Consider the following 21,048-nt stretch of genomic DNA (forward strand, 5'->3'; position numbering starts at 1 on the left):
GATAGTAGCAAAACACTTTGCAATACCCTCTCTCGCGAATCCCACACCCAAACTTAGCATTCACTCCATAAAACATAGAATAGTCCCTTTTTATTTCATGGCGGCAAAAACTTTGTGGTGTTCCACAGACGATCTAGCAGAGGGGTTCTAGGAGCCCCGGTTAGGGCAGGGCTATGGCTCGACCGGATCTTTGACTCGAGGGCCGAAAGTTATTCACCATATGGTACCGAAACATCAAGGACTTGCCCGTGACTAGGCTCCCGGGGAGCGCGCAGCCGCACTTTCCCACTTTCCACACGCAGGCGCGGCGCTACCCCGACGGCAGATCCTACACAGAAGCCCGGAAGGGCCCGGGATCCTTCGGACCCCGAGGATGCTGGGTCCACTCGGGGCGTCGGGAGAGCCGGGAGGACTCGGTAGCCCCCGGCGAACATATGTGCACAGGGATGCGTCCGGCCACCCCAAGAGGGTGGACACCCGAGGACGCAGTCCGTCCGAGACGCGAAGGAAAGTCCCGCGTGTCCACCGGCATTGACACTCGCGCTGACCCGCGGGAAAACACACGCTGCGTCTCATCTCTCGCCCCCTGGGCTTTCCAGGGTCGTCAAACATCAAGTCACGTAGGGACTTAGATTCAGTGCTGCCCGAGCTCAGAGAAGGAAGCAGGCTAGAGAGGTAGGTGATTCGCCCATCGTCGCACGCCCGTGCCTCGCCCACGTCAAGACAAACGCTGGGGGAGAGGGAGGAGGAGCGACGGGCTTTGGGAGGTCGGTACTCTTCAGCGCGAGCAGGATTTGAACCAGCACAGATGAGGAAAGGCGAGGGGCAGGCTGGGGAACAGGACAACGCAGGGGTGTGGCGATGAGCATCCGGGAGCGCGGGACCCCTGCGTGGCCTGGCATGGGCTGACCTGCCGCTGCCCTGCGATGCCTCGCTCCCTTCCTCCTGCCCCAGGGGTGGGCTGGCTAGCCAGGAAAGCTGAATTCCCTCTGCATAGAGGGACTACAAAAGTAATGTGTTGGGCTAATTTCGATTTTTCTTCATTTTATTTTTCCAGTTTTTCCTGTACTCTCTCTTCTAGGAGGCAATCATTTTGTTTTGAAATGCCTGGCAATTGTTTGGTGACAGCTTTCATCTGCTTTTCGGCAGCATTTTCCTTTTTAAAATATTTTTTATGCAATTCATACACACACACACACACACACACACACACACACATATATATTATTGATTTCAGAGAGGAGAGAGCGAAACATCAATGATGAAAGAGAATCATTGATTGGCTGCCTCCTGCATGCCCCACAATGGGGATCAAGTCCACAACCTGGGCATGTGCCTGACGGGAAATTGATCCCTGACTTCCTGGTTCATAGGTCCATGCTCAACCACTGAGCCACGTGGGCTGGGCTATGCAATTCCTTTTTTAAATTAAATTTCTTGGGGTGACATTGCACAGCAGCATTTTCCTGGTGATGATTCTGCATCTGCCACATGCTTTGCCTGTCCCTTTCCTAAGCTTATATATTTACTACTATATATATGAGAGATCCTTATACATTAGAGATCCTTTGAGGCTTCCTTTCTGATGACTTATCTTTGAGTGAGTGGCGTTTTTCCTGGACCAGCTCTTTGCTGAAGCGTCACACTCAACTTGAAGATCAAAGGAACCAAATGATAGCACAGCCCAGTGTAAGCACTGTTAACCCTACACTCCTTACCATGGGAAAACGCAGCCACCCTGTCCACCATGGGTTTCAAATTAAAATATGATCCATTTCTGGAAATGTCTATTCCTTTTTTTACCATCTATTCATATACTCTAGGTCAGGGGTCCTCAAACTACGGCCCGCAGGCCACATGCAAATACAAATATTGTATTTGTTCCCGTTTTGTTTTTTTACTTCAAAATAAGATATGTGCAGTGTGCATAGGAATTTGTTCATAGTTTTTTTAAAAACTATAGTCCGGTCCTCCAACGGTCTGAGGGACAGTGAACTGGCCCCGTTTAAAAAGTTTTACACAGGACCCCTGCTCTGGGTCCTTCTGGCCCTTGGGTCTTTGTTTGGCTATTAAAAAGATTTTATCTTGACTTAATGACCCATCCATATACCCTCCTGCCATGAGTGATGTGGAGTTCAGGTGAAATGCTTTTGGAAACCTGCCTAAAACCAACTCGACAGTCTAAGGCAGCGGCCGCCAACCTTTCAGACCTCAGGGACCACCAGTGGTCTGCAGACCACCGGTTGGCGACCGCTGGTCTAAGAGGAACAAAAAAACTTTGTCTCATTGAGAACTCTTTAATAGTAATGTAAAGGGGAGGAAAGAATTCTTGGTCACACTCTGAGGGCTCAGTGATCTTCATGAAGGCTGTTGGTGTACTGCTGCCACCTGGTGGAAATAATGATTTAGGACACTGTGTCCATCAAGATCAGCTCCCAGACAGACATTCCCTGGGATGGAAGGAGAGATTATTTGGAAAGAAATTTGTAAGGATTTGTAAGTCTTGCATTCTCAGGTAGGGACAAGAGTTATAACTGCTACAAGACTCCCTAATTCTCCCCACATCCTGGTAAAGGCTGGAAAAACTCGGTTATGTATATTTTCCTATACTTACAAGAATATTTTCTTTTATACTCATATAGGTAAAACGTCAATTTCAGGCTAATTCGGGTGAGGGGGTGTCCGTTAAAGCTGAAAGTCCATTATATAATAAAATAGGTTTTCCACATGCATATGTTAAAAAATTGGCAAATTAGTTTGCCTGTTTTTACTTATGAAGACAGGCTTGTGTAATTAAAATTAAATCTGTAGAAAAGTTTAATTTCACAGAAGTTTTTTATATGTATGCTGTAATTTTTTAAAATATATTTTATTGATTTTTTACAGAGAGGAAGGGAGAGGGACAGAGAGCTAGAAACATCGATGAGAGAGAAACATCGATCAGCTGCCTCCCGCACACTCCCCACTGGGTATGTGCCCGCAACCAAGGTACATGCCCTTGACCGGGATCGAACCTGGGACCCTTGAGTCCACAGGCCGACGCTCTATCCACTGAGCCAAATCGGTTAGGGCTGTATTGCTGTAATTTTAAGTTTATACTGAATAAGTCTAGTAAATGTGTGCATTCACTAGTCGCCGTGAATAAACAAGGAAAATCGGTGGTTTTCTTTTGTGCCTCTCTTCCTTTACGTCAGACCCAACCACAGAAATCACACTTGCTATTACAACTAGATCAGACTCCATGTAATGAGCCTTCATCTCAAGTATGAAATCTGGGCCAGCCTGACATCGCCCATGTGGGCAAACTGCTGATGAGAGTGCAGAGCTGAGGATGGCTCAGGCTCACCGTGGAAAAGGACGCCCTGCTGTCAAAATGATTTGCAACAACTATATAGAGTCCAGCACATTACTGAGGAAGAGGGGCACACTATCAGAGGAGAGTGCGTTAAGAGAAAAATCAACAAGCCTTATATGTATTCTGCAACAAGCATATTGCAAAAAAGGGAACCCCACAGGCTAGCACTGCCCTGGGCTCTCCGAAGGCCCACCAGGAATTGAGTCACTGTGGAGCTTACCTTCTCTCTGCACTGACTGTTTTCGATTTGGGAAAACTGAAACCTCACTGCAAAATGGGTACCTTTTCTACCTTACACAATAGAGGAGGCCATTCATCTATTCATCCTTTCACTCAGTTACGCAATTATTTATCGACTCATTACTGAATGCCTGCTCAGTAATGGGACAGGTATGTACTATGTGCTGGGAAGAAAAAGATAACTACTCCACAGTCTTGAGCAGTAGCAAAATGGCCTGCTGACGCGTGGTAAACACCCAATAAATACTTGTTGAATGAATGATAAGTCCTGCCCTCTGTAATCATCCTGGTCTAGTAGGGGAAGGAAGCATGTCAACAAATAAATAAAATTAAATTGTTTTAATGAAATAGTAAAGGAACTGATCAAGTATTATAAATATAGAAGACTGTATTTACCTGGAAGTTAGGGGTGGTTTGATAGAGGTGGTAACATTTATTTAATTTTAAATAAGAATTTTCCAGGAAAGTTAAGAAGGAAAAGTCTTTACAGGCAGACCAAAACTACTCACAGTTCCTATTTTTAGCAGGATTCCTTCCATTCTGGTCTAGTCCTAATTTGCTAATATAAATATTAACAACTATTTTGCTGGGTTTCAGTCTTTTGAGTTTATTTTTACTTTTGTTTCCTAGACAATGAGAGGTCGGCAAAGTTATATGAAAAACAACTCTACAGAACAGATTATTTTTGACAGAGTGGATGAAATTATTTCAAGAAAAAAAGAGGATGTGTTCTCAGTTTCATCCTAAGAAATATTTTAATTCCTCATAATTTCTAAGCCAGATGGAAGAAATTCTTCCTAAAAATGATCTCCCTCAGAGGGAGTCCAAATATAAGGTGACAGAAGATCTGACTTTGGAGGGTGAGCACATGGTGCAATATACAGATCTTGTAAAGTAGAAACCCACACCTGAAGCCTGTATGTCCATGTTGACCAATGTCACCCCAATCAATTTAATTAATAAATATATTTTTTAAATGATCTCCCTGTTACCTCTAAACCTTCCTCTCTGACACCTGGCCGAGAAGCCAGAAAACACCCCTGCTTCCACAATAGATATGGACTACTATTTGCTCACTGGAATTAGTTCGAGACCATCAGATATTGTGCACTCTAAACCAGACTGGCAGTCATCTACTTTGTCCTTATCAATTCATGTAACGATATTCATATAAATGACCACCCCATCGGTACTTCATTGACACTTCCAAAAATACTGAATATTGAAAACTTCCTAAGCAAATACTCTCAAGGTTTTATTATTATTATTATTTGCATAACTAATTCACTTCATTGTACTGATGAGGTGGTCATAATAATCTGGCCACTCAGTGTATACTGAGGCGATTTTTAACTTCATGACAGCATGGAAAATCCTATTACATGAGAGTAGAACTTGCTAAGCCAACCAATTCCTCCAAATTGGAATTTGGAAAGATTTCTCATTTGTAGTGAGAAACATGAATCAATACTGACACGAAAATGTTTTAAAGAGCAAGTTGAAACATTTTAAGAAACTACTAGCCTAACAATGCTGCTAATGAGGTACATTTCCATGAAGCCGTCTAACCCGCTCTACAACCCTGTCAACTGCTTTGACAGCCTTAAAGGAAACAAGGAGCAAAGGAAGGAGGATGGGAAATACTAAGGACCAAGGAGCCAAACCTTTTCCAGTTTGAGAATTTTAGACTCCATCACACTTGTTTCTCACTCAGCCTTGCAATCAAATTCTTATTTTCACCAGCTTGTAACCATTATTGCATTTAATAGAGGTTGATGGGTATTTTTATACATAACTGCAGTTTCAACCTGATTATCAGAAATTTAACCAGCAAAGGTAAGCAACATTTCTCGAACAGGCCAGTAAGCCAGGACAAGTGGAATGGGAAAACTGAGACAGACAGCTGAGCAAACTGGCCTAGCAACTTACTTAAGCAGACACAGGTCACCTCCCTACAGATAACATCTAGGCCCCAGTTGTATTTTAGCTCCAGGCCCAGACCAAGTAAGCAACAGCAGAGCAGCTGCAATGACTAACAGTCCCCTGCCCTGGCACTAACCAATCACCAGAGACCTTGACCCTGAAAGAGCACACCTGGAAAATTGATGAATGTTCTGCTGAAACCCTCCCGAGATCTCCCCTAAGATTCCCACCTGCAAGAAAAAAAAACCCCTCAAGACAAAGGACCCAGTGTGTGCTCTCCCTGTGCCTTCCCCTGCCCCCTCTGCTTCCCCCACAGGCATGCACCTCCTAAACTCGAAGGGACTCCATGAAGACTTGCAACCAGGGGAGCAACAGGCAGCGGCAGCTCATCCCAGGCTAATCCCCTGAATGTGTCTCCAAGGCCTCTTCTCTGACTTCCCAGTGAACTAAAGCAGCCCAGCCTGGGCTCTCCTGTTGCTTCTTCTAGTCCAGGCCTTCCCTTGTTTCACTGTCCCCAGCTTTAATAAACATACACTCACAGTGACCTGGGCTTGTATTGTGAATTCTTTTCTACATGAAGCCAAGAACCCACACACTACCCGCTGGCCCTAGGCAGACCTGCTCAGGGCCAGGTTCCCGGCCTGGTAACATTTCAATGACTGGATTTGTGATAAAAGATTATATCACTCACCATACCAGGCAGCGGCAAACCAGAACAGTACAAAGATTTGGAATTCTTCTCTCTCTAGTGTTTTGTTTTGGCGGTAAAATTATGCTCAGAGACTAATTTTGTCTTTGCCAGCCATTTATTTAACACCAGTTCATTGAGGGAATGTCACAAGCGAATAGCATCCAGGATAATGTCTCTTAAAAAGATCATAAATAACATATGCCAAAGCAATGCTAGATTAATTATACTATTATTCAGGCAAGGGGAGGTGAAAGAAATAATGCCCAAATTTAGCTGAAGTGGACCTGTTCTACAAGTAGGCACTGGGGCGGGCCACCCTTAACCAACCTGGAGCTGACTTCCAGCTGCCAGCACAAAATGAGAAGTCCATTGCTGCCAGAGCACGTTGCTAAGGAACGTGTTAGTGGGCAGGATGATTCCTCAAAGGGGTCGCTGCAAGGTTTATCGCCACTGTCTGCGAGGCAACACCTCACCAAGACAGGCGCTAATGCCCCAAGGTCTTCAGAGAGCTAGCTCAGCAAAGTGCGCCTTGCCCAGACTGACTCTTCAATAGTCCTCGCATATTGTCAGTATTTACCATCTAAATACTCTATATAAAACGAAGACTATAGATAAACCTAACATAGCTATAGTTGCTTCTCCACATGTTATTGATAAGCCCCAGCGGGGTCCCTAGCAGATGAGCTGCCGACAGCATATCAACAGAGGAGATGATGACTTCCGGACACAGCCTGCTCCATTCTTGTATCAAAACTGCGTCACTTCTGAAGACAACTTTTGTGTTGTCTTTGTCATAAACAGGTGGATTAAAACAACTTCGTTTAAGTCATAAACAAATGGCTCTGAAATCATATTAAACCAATAAATAACATCTAGCTAACACCATTGCTTGTCTTCAATTTTCTGCATAATTTAAGAGTTTAGTTAATATGGTTCTTCAATAACTGAACAATCATCCTTCAAAAACCAAGGCTTTTCCCACATGCTCGGTAACATGCTTCCCAACACCAAAGGCTTGGGAAAGTCAGGACTGAACCGAGCTCAGCAGGTTTCTTCATGACAGGTATTCTCAGATTCCTTCCTATGGTCACGGACCCTGGGATTCTCCAAGAGGAAGTGAACAACATAGTCTTTCCCAGCTTGGACCACAGAAGCCATTTTTGGATGGAGGACGTGTGAAGAACGGAGTTACAGGGCACTATGGCCTGACTCACTGATCTGCACTGTGCAGCTGGGCTATTAGCCCATCACATGTAGCTGGTCCCCTGGTTATTAAGAAGTGAGTCTTCCCATATTCTAGAGAGCCTTCAATAGTCAACTGCAGACTGAGATAGCTTGCATCACATTTTTGGGACTACCCTAGGTAGTCATGGACTGTCTCATAACATTATAAATAAAATTTGACCCTCTGTCTTACGTCTACTGATTTCACCAACCACTTCCTTTCACAGCAGTCACAGTTCTCAAGATGAGAAGTTCTCACTCTCCACAGAACAAAATTATTTTAAGAAGCCAGTTATGAAAGACCAGATATTGAATGAATCCATTTAAAGGACCAGAATAGGCAAATCAGAGAGAGAGAAAGTAGATTAGTGGTTGCTTGGGGCTGGGAGGCATCTGGGGAAATGAGAGATGACTGCTAAAGGGTTAGTTTATTTTGGGTGTTCTCAAATTGACTGTGGTCATAGCTGCACAACTAGTGACTATATTACAAAACCACTGAACTGTACCTTTTAAGTGGGTGAGTTATAAGGAATGTGAGTTATAGCTTCATAAAGTTGTTCTGAAAGCATATTAGGAAAGGAAGACAGCCCCAAGAGAAGAAAACAAGAGGCCCTTGGGAACCTAGTCATCCCCAAGGAGACGGTATACAACCTATGTAAGGAGCTGTTTCTCACACAGTTTTGATTTTATCATCACCACTTTTAACCCCCGACTTCACATCTTTAACGCACTTCTAAATTACTCTAGGTTATCAGAAGATTACCAACTTTGTCCTCCTTAGAGAGCAGAGCTAGTATTCCACAGGTAGACTAGGTTGGCAAAACAAAACTAAACAAAATAAAAGCCCAATGACAAAATAATCTCCTGCTTTGGGGCTATGCGTTTCCAGGCAGAACAGAAGCGCTGAGGTTAATTTCTAGTGGAAAAAAAGCCATCAAGTGTAAGGGCATCAGGAGACTCTTGCCTAAAGCTCATTTCTTTTTCAAATCTGCATAGTTATTCCCTCTACATCTATACAATTCCACATAAGCAATGTTTTCATACCTGAGAATTCAATAAAATGTTCTCTACCAAGGAATGTTAAGCTTTCTGCAGACCAAAGGGCTAGCCAAATTTCCCTAAAACTAAAATTACTGTTCCTAAAAAAGTACTACTCTGTATCATCTTCAGCAACATACAATGAAGATGGAAAACTGTAAGCCTGCTACAAGTCAGAAGCCACAAAACAACTTCTTAAATGATATTAATGAAAAAAAAATTAAAGATAGTTCCAAATATTTAGAACATTTTTGGCCCAATTCCTTTAATGAGTTTATTTTTACTAATTCACTAGTATAGTATGCAATAAAATAACAGAATTTGAATAAATTAAACTGGCTAATGACAAATAATCAGTTTTCCTCAGTGATTCTTCTTCTTCTACATAAGCAGAATAATTAAATCCCAAAGGGTCTTTTGGTGTATCTTCAACATTCTTACACCACATAACCAATTAGGGAAATTTTTTACAGATAAACAAAGAGAATACAAGTAGCTTTACAGCAAGTTGAATCTGTTAAGTATATTTGTTATGACAAAGAATTTCTGATACAAAAATTGCTCACTGCACACAGAACTCCAGAGAAGTGATGCAACGAGATAGCTGATGTTAGAAGGTATATGGGAGTCGGGTGGGGTGAGAAGTGAGGGATAAATTAAAATCTGGCAAGTAACTCCTGAAGCAGAGCCCCTTTTTAGAGGGCCTACGAAAAACTGATGTCACCTTTTTAAATCTCTGCAGAGAAGTCCACTTGTTAAGAACTGAAGACCGTTTTATTATCGTTCATGCAGCAAAATGCAGCAGTCACGCTGTTTCCAAAAGGGTCCTAAAAACTGTAGTGCAAAAGGAAAAGAAATCTGAGAAAACAATTACAAAAACATCAACTTTTTTTTCCTTCGAAGAAATGTGTTCAAAACAGTGACTTTTACAAAAGATGCCAATTTGTTTTAAACGAAAAAAAGAAAGAACTCTATGAAAGATCAAAGACTCATTTCACAGATATTTTATACTGCATCAATGATTTAACAGTATAAAAACAGGGGCATAAACTTTTAAAAAATTAGGTCTGAAAGATCAAAATACATATCGGTGGGGGGAGGTGTTTTATATACCCCAAACGCCAATATTCCAGCTCTGTGTCCTGTCCTGTGGTTATGATTTGTAAAAATCTCAACGATGCAGTGATTCAAGTTTTCGTAACTTCAAGGATGTGTTAGAAGACAACGCATCTTGGTTCGAAGAATTTGCTGTATCCGAAGGCTGGAACAGGACTCTACCACGATGATTGAAGACGTAAAACGATGGGTGATTCCTTAAAGTGTCGAATGTCTTATTTTTTAGTTCTGAAGTAGCATCCATGTCTTTAAACTCCCCTGCAATATGAACTATGCCGTAACAGGTAACTGCAAAAGCCAGAAGTATCTGAAGAACTATATCTATCGGCAGGGAATCGTCTTCCTTTTCTGTCAACCGCATGTAAGAACGATGCTGTGCAGCGGAGAAGGCTGCGTGGGCTAGAGCGAAGAGGCCGACGCCCACCAGTCCCTTCCACAGTGAGGGCACCATGGTTCCAGACGAGCAGCGAAGGACTTAATTTCATTAAATGACACCGGCTTAATGTAAGAGACTAAGCTATTTGCTCTGCAGTATGTCCTATCGTTTGCTTTAGATTTTTCCTCTTGGTGTCATTTTTTCCCCCCCTTCAATCCTGTAGTTCCTGCTTTATTATGTTGAAGTTAAAGATTTTGGGGAACAATACTCACAGATGATGCTGGAGACACAACAATGTCATGGCCCACGTTTCGTGGCGGTAAGATTCATCTAGGCTAAGATGGGAGAGGCCACATTTTCCCACTGTCCTTGTTTTCCTCCTGATGACCAGCAAGTAATCCCTGGGGAATAATTGTGCACCGGTTAACATTCTGTTCCCTATCACCCTTGCACCAAATGGTTTCATTAACAGCGGTTTGCACATCAACGGGGGCTGTCTGATGACTCTGAAATGCTCCTCCAACTAGAAAGGCGGGATAAATGTTTATTTTCTCCACTTACCGCTTTTCAGAGTAAAGAGCTGGTGTAATAGTCACCACCCGTAACATGGCAAACAGAGATTTCTAGAAATTATTGAGGTTCTTTTTTTTTTAGATTTGGCTCACTCTTTCCAGGAAATGACTTTTACACGTTTGACATTTTCAACCAACTGCAGTCATTCTTTTTGACCCTCAAATTGTTCTAACTGTGGCCAGTGGGCATTCATTCCGTCAAGCTGGCTCCCGGGTCCTTTTAAAAGACCCTCTTTTTCGCCCTGGCTGGTGTGGCTCAGTGGATAGAGCACCAGCCTGCGGACTGAAGGGTCCCAGGTTTCATTCTGGTCAAGGGCACATGTCCGGGTTGCGGGCTCGATCCCCAGTAGGGGACCTGCAGGAGGCAGCCATCGACGATTCTCTCTCATCACTGATGTTTCTCTCTCTCCCCCCCTCTCCCTTCCTCTCTGAAATCAATAAAGATATACTTAAAATGAAAATAATAAAAGAACCTCTTTCTTCTTGGATACTTCCCGACTTCCTGTCAGGAGACAGTCCAAGAACTCACGCACTCCCAGCTCCTGACCGGGCCCCAGCCCCTTCTCCATGGCGCCCCGGTACCTTTTGGCGGAGAATGGCATTTAGGGGTCAAAATCTGGGTGTCGAAGACTCGCTTCTAGGCCCGGAGTTCATAGTAATCCCTTCACTTCAGAGTTAGCCAGATAGGGTTTTAGTCCATTGTTTCAATACTTTTATATCTTATTGTACCCGGGGGGGTTGTGCACTTAATGGCAATACTTACGCCAACCGGCAGCGTCGGAATTGGAACCGGCACAGCACTTCCGCCAGGGAAGGGAGCCCGGGACGCTCAGAGGGACTCCTCCCGGAGGCAGAGGGTCCCTAGAAGAGGCATCGGGGAGACCATCAGGGCTGGGGTGCGGGAAGCGGCGCGGGGTGAATAGACCCGCCCTGACCGACTCATCCAAACCGGGCCGGAGGCGAGCGGCGGGTGAGGAAACTGCCCTACCAGGGCCGCTGTTTCGCCCCAGACCTGCCCGGAACTCCCTGGGGCGCACACACGGCCTCCACCCACACGCGCGCCCCCCCGCCCCGGCCCACGCCCGAGAGGGAGAAACCTGGTGCCGACCCGCGCCGCGACCGCCGAACCGAGCCCACGCGACCTGACCTGACACCGCGTAGCGCCGGACCGCTCGCCAATCAGAGGCGGCCTTGACCACGGAGGCGGGACAAGAGAAGGCGTGTCCAATGAGGAACCAGACCCCGGTCGCCGCCGGACTGAGCATTTCCGAGTCCAAGAGGAAAGTGGATCGCGGGCGGTGGGTCTGGCCAATCAGCAGGGGCGACTGGCATCGTTAGGACCGACAGCCAATCAGAAGGGCGCTCGCTCCCGACTCGCCCGGCCCACACTTCCCACCTTTCCCCCTAACTCCGGGGGCGGTGGCCGCTGAGCTGGGGTCGCCCGGGGCCGCGCTGCCGTCGCCGTCCTCTCCTCCGACCCCTGCTGCGGACGCGGGGCGCCTGGTGAGTCATGGCGAGCTCGGGCTGCGAGGACCTGCGGGGCCAGGAGGAGGAGGAGAGCTTTCTGTACTTCGCCTATGGCAGCAACCTGCTGACCGAGCGGATCCAACTCCGAAACCCCTCGGCCGCGTTCTGCTGCGTGGCCCGCCTGCAGGTCAGTGCTCCCCGCCCGGCCCCTGCGACGTGGTGCCCACCCCACGGACCAGGGGCCCCGGGACGCAGCTCTAACCTGTAAGATTACGGCTTATCTTCACGAAGTGCCTTCTGGGCAAGCCCACCTCGCCCTCGCGGCCCCGTGCTGACCCCCTACTGAGCGCTGCCACCCCAGCAACGGTGCCCCCAGGGAGCCTGCCCCCAGGGAGCCTGCCCCCAGGCCGCCGTGGCTCCCTCCTGTCCTCCTATCCTTCCCACAAGCTGCTCGTTCTGCCCAGCTCCGGCCGCCTCTCGCCCACTGACTTAGGGGCATCCTCACAGAACCCATTCCGTTCAGACCTCGGAGCAGCTGTCTCTGACCCAAGGCAGGGAATCAGCTGCCTTCTGTTCTGTGGGTATCTTTGCTACCGGACTTGACACCTGGTGTTGTAAAAATGCGTGTTCCTGTCTTTCGTCATCCCTCACCGCCCCCCTCCCCCCCAACCCGAGGGGCCCTGAACGCTGGAACCATGTCTTATTCCTCCTAAGGGCTGTGCTCCGTCAAGTGGCTGGATGAACCGGAGCCCACCTGGGTAAAACTCATGCTCTTCAGCTCAGCCCATTTATTCCTTTTTTCCCAGCACTTACTTTCCTGGAGACACAGAGATGATTGCATAGAGCTGGCTGCTTTGAGGACCTTCCAGGCTATGGGAGAAGCACGCGGACAAATTATGTTACGAAACCTTTTGGCATGTTGAACTCGACAAACACGGCCTCTGCTGTCATCATCAGGGTTCTTAGTTGCATGTTTTCCCAGCACTTACTTACCTGGAGACACAGAGATGATTGAGTAGCGCTGGCTGCTTTGAGGACCTTCCAGGCTATAGGAGAAGCACACAGACAGATTATGTCACAAAACCATTTTGCTTGTTGAGCTCAACAAACAGGGCCTCTGCCGTCATCATCAGGGTTCTTAGTTGCAAGCAACAGAAAGTGGCTGGTTTAGGCAGGAAAAAGAGTGCATTGAAAGGCTGTTGGAGAGCTTACAGAGTGACCAGGAAGTTGGGACCACAAAGCTGACAAAACAGGCAGGCGTAAAGGGAGGCATTGCAATGGTAATACAGCCAGTGTCACAGACAGGAGCAGCCCGGGAGGCCAGGGCTGCACCCCTGCTGAACATGGGCACTGCCTCATGCAGCGCCAGCACCATCTGTGCTGGATGGACCCTGCCTGCCGCTGTCACTACACCCCTGCAGATCCTGAAACCCAGATGTGGCCGCCACCACCAGGGTGGAGTTTCTGCTGTCCTTGGGCATAATTAAGACTCAGGGAGGGGGGGCGGGCTGTCCAGGTTGGGTAGATCTTGGTCACGTGCCCAAGCAAAGCTGGGAGAACCAACTTCTGGCGTTCAAAGCTTCAAAACTGGGAGTTGAGCTCTGGCACTCTCTACCCCCCCACCCCACATGCATAAGGTAGGGAGTCCCCCAAATGTGGGAAAGAAGTTCAGATACTTTGTAGTTGAGATGACAAGGGGAGCTATCAAGAAAATGATTATCCAGTTACAGGTATGGTTAGTCTTAAAACGGAGAAGAGTTTTACCCTCGTCTCAATTTTGCTGTGAACCTAAAACTGCTCTAAAAAAGTGGCCTTTTTAAAAAATTACTATTAAGGAGACATACAAGGTGCTATAAGAGTGTATGACATGGAGACCTGACCTAACCGGAATGTTCAGTAAAGCTCTTCTTGAAAATGTGATTGCTTAAGCCAAAACCTGAATGATCGGGGAGGGAAGAAACAAACAGAAGGAATGGTGTGTGCAAAAGACCTCAGGAGAGAAGCTGGGTCACCCGGCTGGTGAGGCTGGAGCTGAGTGTGTGAGGAGATGTTGCATGAGGGCTGCAGAGGTAGGGAAGGGCCACATGTTGCAGGACCACAGGTCAAAGAAGACTGGTTTTATCTTGAGAGCAGGAGAAGACCCACCGTGGAATTTAAGCAAAGGAACGATCAGATTTACATCTTTAATTTACCTCTTCTGGTTGATGTGGGAAATGGATTGGAAGGGGTAGGGGTGGCAATAGGGGGTGTGGGGAGCCCAGTTAAAAAGCTCCGTACTAAAGATGATGGCACCTTGAGTGGGAGCAGTGGAGGGTAGGTGGGTCTAGGGCAGCCGTGGGCAAACTACGGCCCGTTTGAAATGAATAAAACTAAAAAAAAAAAAGACCTTACCCTTTTATGTAATGATGTTTACTTTGAATTTATATTAGTTCACACAAACACTCCATCCATGCTTTTGTTCCGGCCCTCCGGTCCAGTTTAAGAACCCATTGTGGCCCTCGAGTCAAAAAGTTTGCCCACCCCTGGTCTAGGGGATATTTAGGGAGTAACAGTGTCATCATCTGCCCAAGGACAGCAGAAACACCATGTTTGGGGGATATTTAGGAGGTAACAGTGTCAACAGTGATTGATGATGAAGGCAGGAAGAGATAATAGGGATGACTAAGGTTGTTGGTGCAATAACAGGGTGGGTGATGTTTTTAAAGAGGAGAATCAGGTTAGGTAGGGGAAATCAAGCTCGGTTTGCACGTACTAAATTTGAGATGCTAGTTTTACATCCAAGTGAGCAGAACAATATTAATGAACATTTATTAAGTACTCGGAATGTACACGGCTTGCTTTAAGCACTTTTGAAGCCCAGAGAGAGATTTGGGTTGGGTTAAAAGATGATTGGAATATTAGATGATATTTGAAGTTATTGGAGGGTTGAGATTGTCTTGAGCAGACTACTGAATGAACAGAGAAAAGGGCCTAAACTGAACTCTTAGGCACCCCAACATTTAAAGACCAGGTAGTCGAGGAGGAGTTGGCAAAGGTAATTGAGATCAAGGAACAACCTGAAAGTCAGGAAGGAAGCAGATCAAGACAGGGTTGGTTAACTGTGTCAGAAGCAGGTGAGAACTGGAACAAGATGAAGCATGAAAATTGTCTCTTGCATTTAGCAATAGACAACCAGTTCCTAGTGTGGTGGTAATTTTTATCAGATCCTTTGATGGGGCACTTGGTCCTAGAATATCCAGGATACCAGCTGAAGGTACTGGTCACTGAAAAAACCTTTTTCCTAAAATGTCTGAGAAGGTTTTTAAGAAAATAAAGTTAAAGGATAAAATATAAACCTTAGACTTATTATTGATCCCATCCTTTTTCACTTTATCATTAAGGGAACTAATTTCTGGAAAGATGGAAAGCAATCTTCCTAGATCAAACAGCCAAGTAAGGACTTTTCATCTTCCCCAGGACTGTGCCTTCCCTGTGAGGGAAGAAGCTAAACTGGAAACCTGGCTTCATTACTTACTAGTCAGGAGACCTTAGGCAAGTTGCTTAATCTTTGTAAGCCACAGTTTTTCTTGCTGTGAAATGGGTATAATAAGGTTATTAGGCAAGATACAAATGAGAGTCCATATAAAGCTCATAGCACAGGTATGTATATAGAACCCAGTAATTTTCCAGTGTGTTAGTTGCTTTTATGATAATTATAGATATATTAGTACAGTTTATGAATATTAGATTAGTGTTCATATGTATACAAATTACCCTCAAATGCCAGCTCCCTTAGGGCAAACATAGTGATATATACTAGTTAATGCTCCTTACATCCAAAAAGTAGAGATAATATTATAACCCCTATGTAGCTTTCACCCAGTTTCAATAATTATGTACACTGTGATTGCTTCTAAGTTAAAAATCTATCTGTAAATAGGCTGGGAAGTAATTTTCAAAAATGAAAATAGTTGTTAAGGCATTGGGATTATGGGATTTTTCTTCCCACTTAAACCTTTTGTTTATGGTAAGATACTGTACCTATTCAGTATACATTTCATTTTTAAAGAATATGAAAAATACATACAGTCCTTGAGATCTGGGTTTTTGTTTATCTTTCTATTTTCCACAGCTTCTTACACATAGAAGGAACTCAAAGTTTATATTTTAATTGCATAAAGTTCAAGGTAAATCTTTTTTTTTCTTTTTTGAGGAAATTTTGGTTCAAGAGAATATTGATCATGTCACTTTGGTTTTCTTTGTAGGATTTTAAGCTTGACTTTGGCAATTTCCAAGGCAAAACAAGTGAAACTTGGCATGGAGGTATAGCCACCATTTTTCAAAGTCCTGGCGATGAAGTGTGGGGAGTAGTATGGAAAATGAACAAAAGCAATTTAAGTTCTCTGGATAAGTAGGTGGCTTCTAATTATAAGTTAAATAATTACAAATTCCGAAAGTGGATCATATGCAAGGATGTGTATCTTTATGTGTTGGTTTTTCAAAACCATATACTACAGACGTATTCTTTACACTTTAGAGTTAACATAAAAGGTATAATGTGCATTTCCTAAAAAGAAAAGCCTAGAAGGTCACACTTTCTGATTGAGATTTGGGGGTGACATGTGTTAACCCTTCTGTAAAAGATGGAAGTCCTTATTTTCATTCTGTTTGTCTTATATAAATCTTCATAGTTTCATATGGTGAAAAAGCATGAAGATTTTTTAAATTGTCACATATGTTTATTGATTTCGGAAGTAGTCGTTTTAGAGCCAGTTTTTAAAAACTAATTCTTTACGGTGGCAGTTGAATCAGTAAAAAGAAATAATAATTTGTAAAAACTTATACTAGGAATGCTTTCATACTTTTTATAACTAGAATTCCCATGAGTTGTGAGGCAGAGCATTTAGTACAGAGGAAGTTGGCAGAAATGAGTAGATTTGCAAAGAGCAGATTATCTGACCCGCGTGGTGCTTCACTCACCTGTGAAGCCATCAGCTACTCTGCTCTGGCTGGATACCCTCCTGCTGTCAGCACACAGTCCACTTTCTGTAGCCGAGAGACTGATGTCTTGGGTATATACAGATGAAAATAGCTACATTGAAGCATGTTTTTACATAAAATAAATATAGAGATCTGTTAGAAGTATAACAAATAATAGTAAACCTAGGGTTTTCTAATGGAAATGCTGAGTTTACTTTGGATGTGGTAGGATTATAATATGTTCTATATCCCAAAATACAGAGGGAGCAAATACATCCATAGATAGTTTAATTCTTAATCCAGTAAGCTAATTTGGCTAAGTCAAGTATGATTAAAATTTGGCTGTTCTGGTTTCAGGCAAGAAGGGGTTAATAGTGGAACATATGCCCCAATGGAAATTAATGTTTACACTCAAGAAGGAAAAAAAATAACCTGTCGAAGTTACCAGATGAGAGATTATGAGAGCGCTCCCCCTTCACCCCAGTATAAAAAGGTAAGCTACTTACTAAGATTTTTGGTGATTCCTCTTAATTTTCACTGAACTAATCTAAAGAATATCTTGTTTTTTAAAAACTTTATGTGTTTTAAATTCTACATAAACAATTCATTTTAATAAAAAATTTTAAATATAACAATGATAGTTATTTACCTAAAATACAATATTCAGATTTATTTGTAATGATAGAACTATATTCCTAAAACTTTATTTTAAAACGCTGTTAGAAATATATGAGTCATAATTCTAGACACGTATTTTCTTCCTATATGCGGGCTTTTGTAATCGATTTTCTCTCCACAAAACATGAACACCAATATGCATTGGGAAAAATACATATTTCCTACTGCTGAAATGTTTTCCATCCCTAGATAGAAAAAAAAAAAAAAGTCACACTGCCTTTCAGGAAACCACTCCCCACAAGCACAGGAAAAAAATGTGGGTAGAGACCTCCACATCCCTTTTCAGAAACCCCAAGTTAGGAATTGTTAGCAGGCCCAACCAGGACACGGCACCCAGAGGGGTGGCCCAGTTCCAGGCCAGCTCTGGAATTTCCCAGTAAGGAACCTAGCCGATTAGCCTGGTGTGGATCTGGAAAGTACCACTGAATACGGTTGGACTTTACTTCTTCATGTCTAATTCATCGGCAGACTAGACTCTGGGATTCAATGAAAACTGCTCCCTGTAAACTTTAATTTTTTTTTAAGAATAGTTTTTTCTTAAAAGATTATGCATAGTCTATAAAAAAGTTTTTTGTCTTAATATAAAAGTTCTTTGTCATACTACTGAGTAGAGTTCATATTCCATGAGGACCTAGCAGGTGGCTTTGAAAATTCCCTGCACATTCATCCTTATTGTGAAAGAAGTGAGCATATCTCCATTTTGTTCTAGAATTATTTATTCTAGAGTTACTCTAAAATTATCTGAAAGCTAATATTTCATGCTTTGATACTGCAAATAAAGCTGTGGTATACTAAGTTAAATACTAAAAGAGGTGTTTTTATTTATTTTACTATTTCTAGGTCATTTGCATGGGCGCCAAAGAGAATGGTTTGCCCCTGGAGTATCAAAAGAAGTTAAATGCAATAGAGCCAAATGACTACAGAGGAAGGGTCTCGGAAGAAATTGAAGACATTATCAAAAGCAAGGAAACAAACACTCATTAGAACATAATAGACTATACCTATGGATATTTTCTCTATGTGCTCATTTAATATATTTTTAATATTTGGAACAGGGATCTGGGATATCTCTACGTTTAATATATTTTCAACAGTGCTCTGAGGGGATATCTCTGAGTGGTTCCTTGTTTTTGGACTATAAAAAGAAACTGGGTTAGGAGTTAGGCAGTTGCAAAGGGGACCATGAGGCACTGGAATGCATGGTAAATGGATGTGGGTCTTTCTGTGAACACTTTTCTGTGAAGTTATTTTCTTGAGTGGATCTGAAGTGTATTCTTGCTCTGTGACAAAGGATAGATTTGCAACTTAATGACGGTGCTGGTGAATCGCTCTGCTCTGGAAATGTTTTTGGTTTATCAGCTTCATAAGAGCAAGCAAGCTGCAAAGACAGTTGATAATAAATTTTTTTTTTAATTTAAAAGCTGCCACACTCTTCCTCAAGGAATACATGTATGTGTGATTTATCCTACATTCCCCACTAAAGTACTACATTTCATTTTGTTAGAGATTCCAATCATCACACATAGTAGGTCTGCCCTTGGCCATATGCAGTCTCTGTGGTTAGAGGATTATTGCACAGACTCTGGAACCAGACACCACTCTCCAGCTGGGAGACCCTGTGCCTCGATTTCCTTGCCTGTAGAGTGGGGACAGCCAAAACACATGTTTAGGATTGTTTTGAGGAGTAAATATATGTAATGAGCTTAAATAGAACCTGGCATATAATAAGTATTAGCATCATTCTGGTTCTTATTGAAGAATTAAGCTTGTACAGGGCCACCCTTGGAATGAGATTTTAAAGTAGAAGAAGCAAGATCAGGAGGAAAAAGTGTTTTCTCGAAGATACAATTAATTCTTGGCTTAGAAAGAAATGGTCACCTTCTTAACATTTATTAACTGAATAAATGGAGAAAGAAGAGTCATGAATAAAGCAATCCTGGTTATAAAAAGCTATCCTCTGTCTCAGAAATGTAGGGAGCTGGACCTCCAAACAGGTTCCTGGAATGTGAGTGAACTAGCTGCAGGAGCATAAAATAAGGATTCATTGTGTTCTCCTGGGAAAAATGACCAAAGGACTTTCAGCTACAGCTGTGATTCTACAGTGACACTGAGCCATAGCCTGCAGGTGAGACCATGTTTCGTAGCTGTTAATACCTCACTAGTTTCAAGTATACCCTCCAATATTCTCGTTTCCTCCAGTTCTCAACTCCTCCAAAGAAGACCAAGTTTGTCACTGACCTGCTAATACAGTTATGGTAATAACAGTGAGCAGAGCTCAGTTTTGCTTAGATACTAAAAATCAAATATTACTCTAATGATCTAGCTCACCTAAAATTATAACTTTTGAAAAATTATGACTTTGACTTCTTGGAAGATAGAGTAGACATACTCTTTCCTAATCCTTTAGTTATATACCGCTAAAATCCCTGAACATTCTATATAAAACAAACAGAAGACTGAAAGCTGGAGAGAAGGCAGACTAGCCAGGGATCTCAGGACCCAAGGCATGACATGATGCTGAATTCCCTGGGTTTTCTTTTGCTTCACACATCTCACTGAGACTTGTAGCCGAAGAAGCCAGTAACCCAAAAGCACCAATGAGCACAAACAAAAAATGACAACAGTAATAATAAAACCTGCTGTGTCTAGCAAAATGAATAGGAAACAATCTAGCAAGACAAAACTTTTTTTTTTAATATATTTTATTGATTTTTTACAGAGAGGAAGGGAGAGAGAGAGTTAGAAACATCGATGAGAGAGAAACATCAATCAGCTGCCTCCTGCACATCTCCCACTGGGGATGTGCCCGCAACCCAGGTACATGCCCTTGACCGGAATCGAACCTGGGTCCTTTCAGTCCGCAGGCTGACGCTCTATCCACTGAGCCAAACCGGTTTCGGCAACAAGACAAAACTTTTAGAGAATAAATGCTTTACTCCAACCAAACCCCAGAAAAATTGTGGACCCCCTGACCTCTAGCCAGCAAAGGTCAAGAGGGAACCTAGAATTCTACCCTCACCAGGCTGTATCAAGGTACCCTCACCAGTCCCTGGCCACCACTACCAGGGTGGTGTCAGAAAAGCCACCAGCAGTAATGAGTCCCACCTCCCACCCCTCCTCCCCATAATGACTTCTTCAACATAGTGCTGGAAGTTCTAACGAGTGCAATAAGGCAAGAAAAGAAAATGAAAGGCATACAGGTTGGAAAGCAATAAATGAAACAGTCCCTATTTATAGATGACATGATTGTCTACGTAGGAAATACCTAAGAATCTACCAAAAGTATCTCTTAGAACCAATAAATGAGTTCAGCAAGGTCACACACAGCATACAAGATAAACATACAAACATCAATGGCTATTTCATATAAAAGGAATCATTCAATATGTGACATTTTGGTGTCTGGCTT

The 21,048-nt window shown here is 43.5% G+C and overlaps 1 protein-coding gene and 1 pseudogene across 2 annotated transcripts; one reads left to right on the forward strand and one right to left on the reverse strand.

The window, feature by feature from the left end:
• Positions 1-8,731: 8,731 nt before the first annotated feature.
• On the reverse strand, positions 8,732-17,303 carry LOC111826045 (annotated as a pseudogene).
• Positions 12,008-19,588, forward strand: GGCT (gamma-glutamylcyclotransferase). 2 transcript variants are annotated; one of them, XM_006088740.3, is made up of 4 exons: positions 12,008-12,189; positions 16,247-16,392; positions 17,319-17,454; positions 18,480-19,588. In XM_006088740.3, exons 1-4 carry the CDS (start codon positions 12,046-12,048, stop codon positions 18,621-18,623), a joined length of 570 nt encoding a protein of 189 aa, XP_006088802.1. In that variant the 5' UTR covers positions 12,008-12,045; the 3' UTR covers positions 18,624-19,588. The 2 variants fall into 2 exon arrangements, with proteins under 2 accessions (XP_006088802.1, XP_006088803.1); XM_006088741.3 differs by lacking the exon at positions 17,319-17,454 and having other exon boundaries at positions 18,480-18,537.
• Positions 19,589-21,048: the final 1,460 nt, after the last annotated feature.

The sequence above is a fragment of the Myotis lucifugus genome, unplaced genomic scaffold, assembly GCF_000147115.1.
Source record: "Myotis lucifugus unplaced genomic scaffold, Myoluc2.0 scaffold_52, whole genome shotgun sequence".
Classification (NCBI taxonomy): Eukaryota; Metazoa; Chordata; class Mammalia; order Chiroptera; family Vespertilionidae; genus Myotis; species Myotis lucifugus.

Excerpts from the sequence above, each read along its gene's own strand:
- GGCT (XM_006088740.3), top strand. The coding sequence starts at position 12,046 with ATGGCGAGCTCGGGCTGCGAGGACCTGCGGGGCCAGGAGGAGGAGGAG. Across the intron at positions 16,393-17,318 it reads AATTTAAGTTCTCTGGATAA|GCAAGAAGGGGTTAATAGTG; the intron begins GTAGGTGGCTTC and ends TTCTGGTTTCAG. Across the intron at positions 17,455-18,479 it reads CTTCACCCCAGTATAAAAAG|GTCATTTGCATGGGCGCCAA; the intron begins GTAAGCTACTTA and ends TACTATTTCTAG.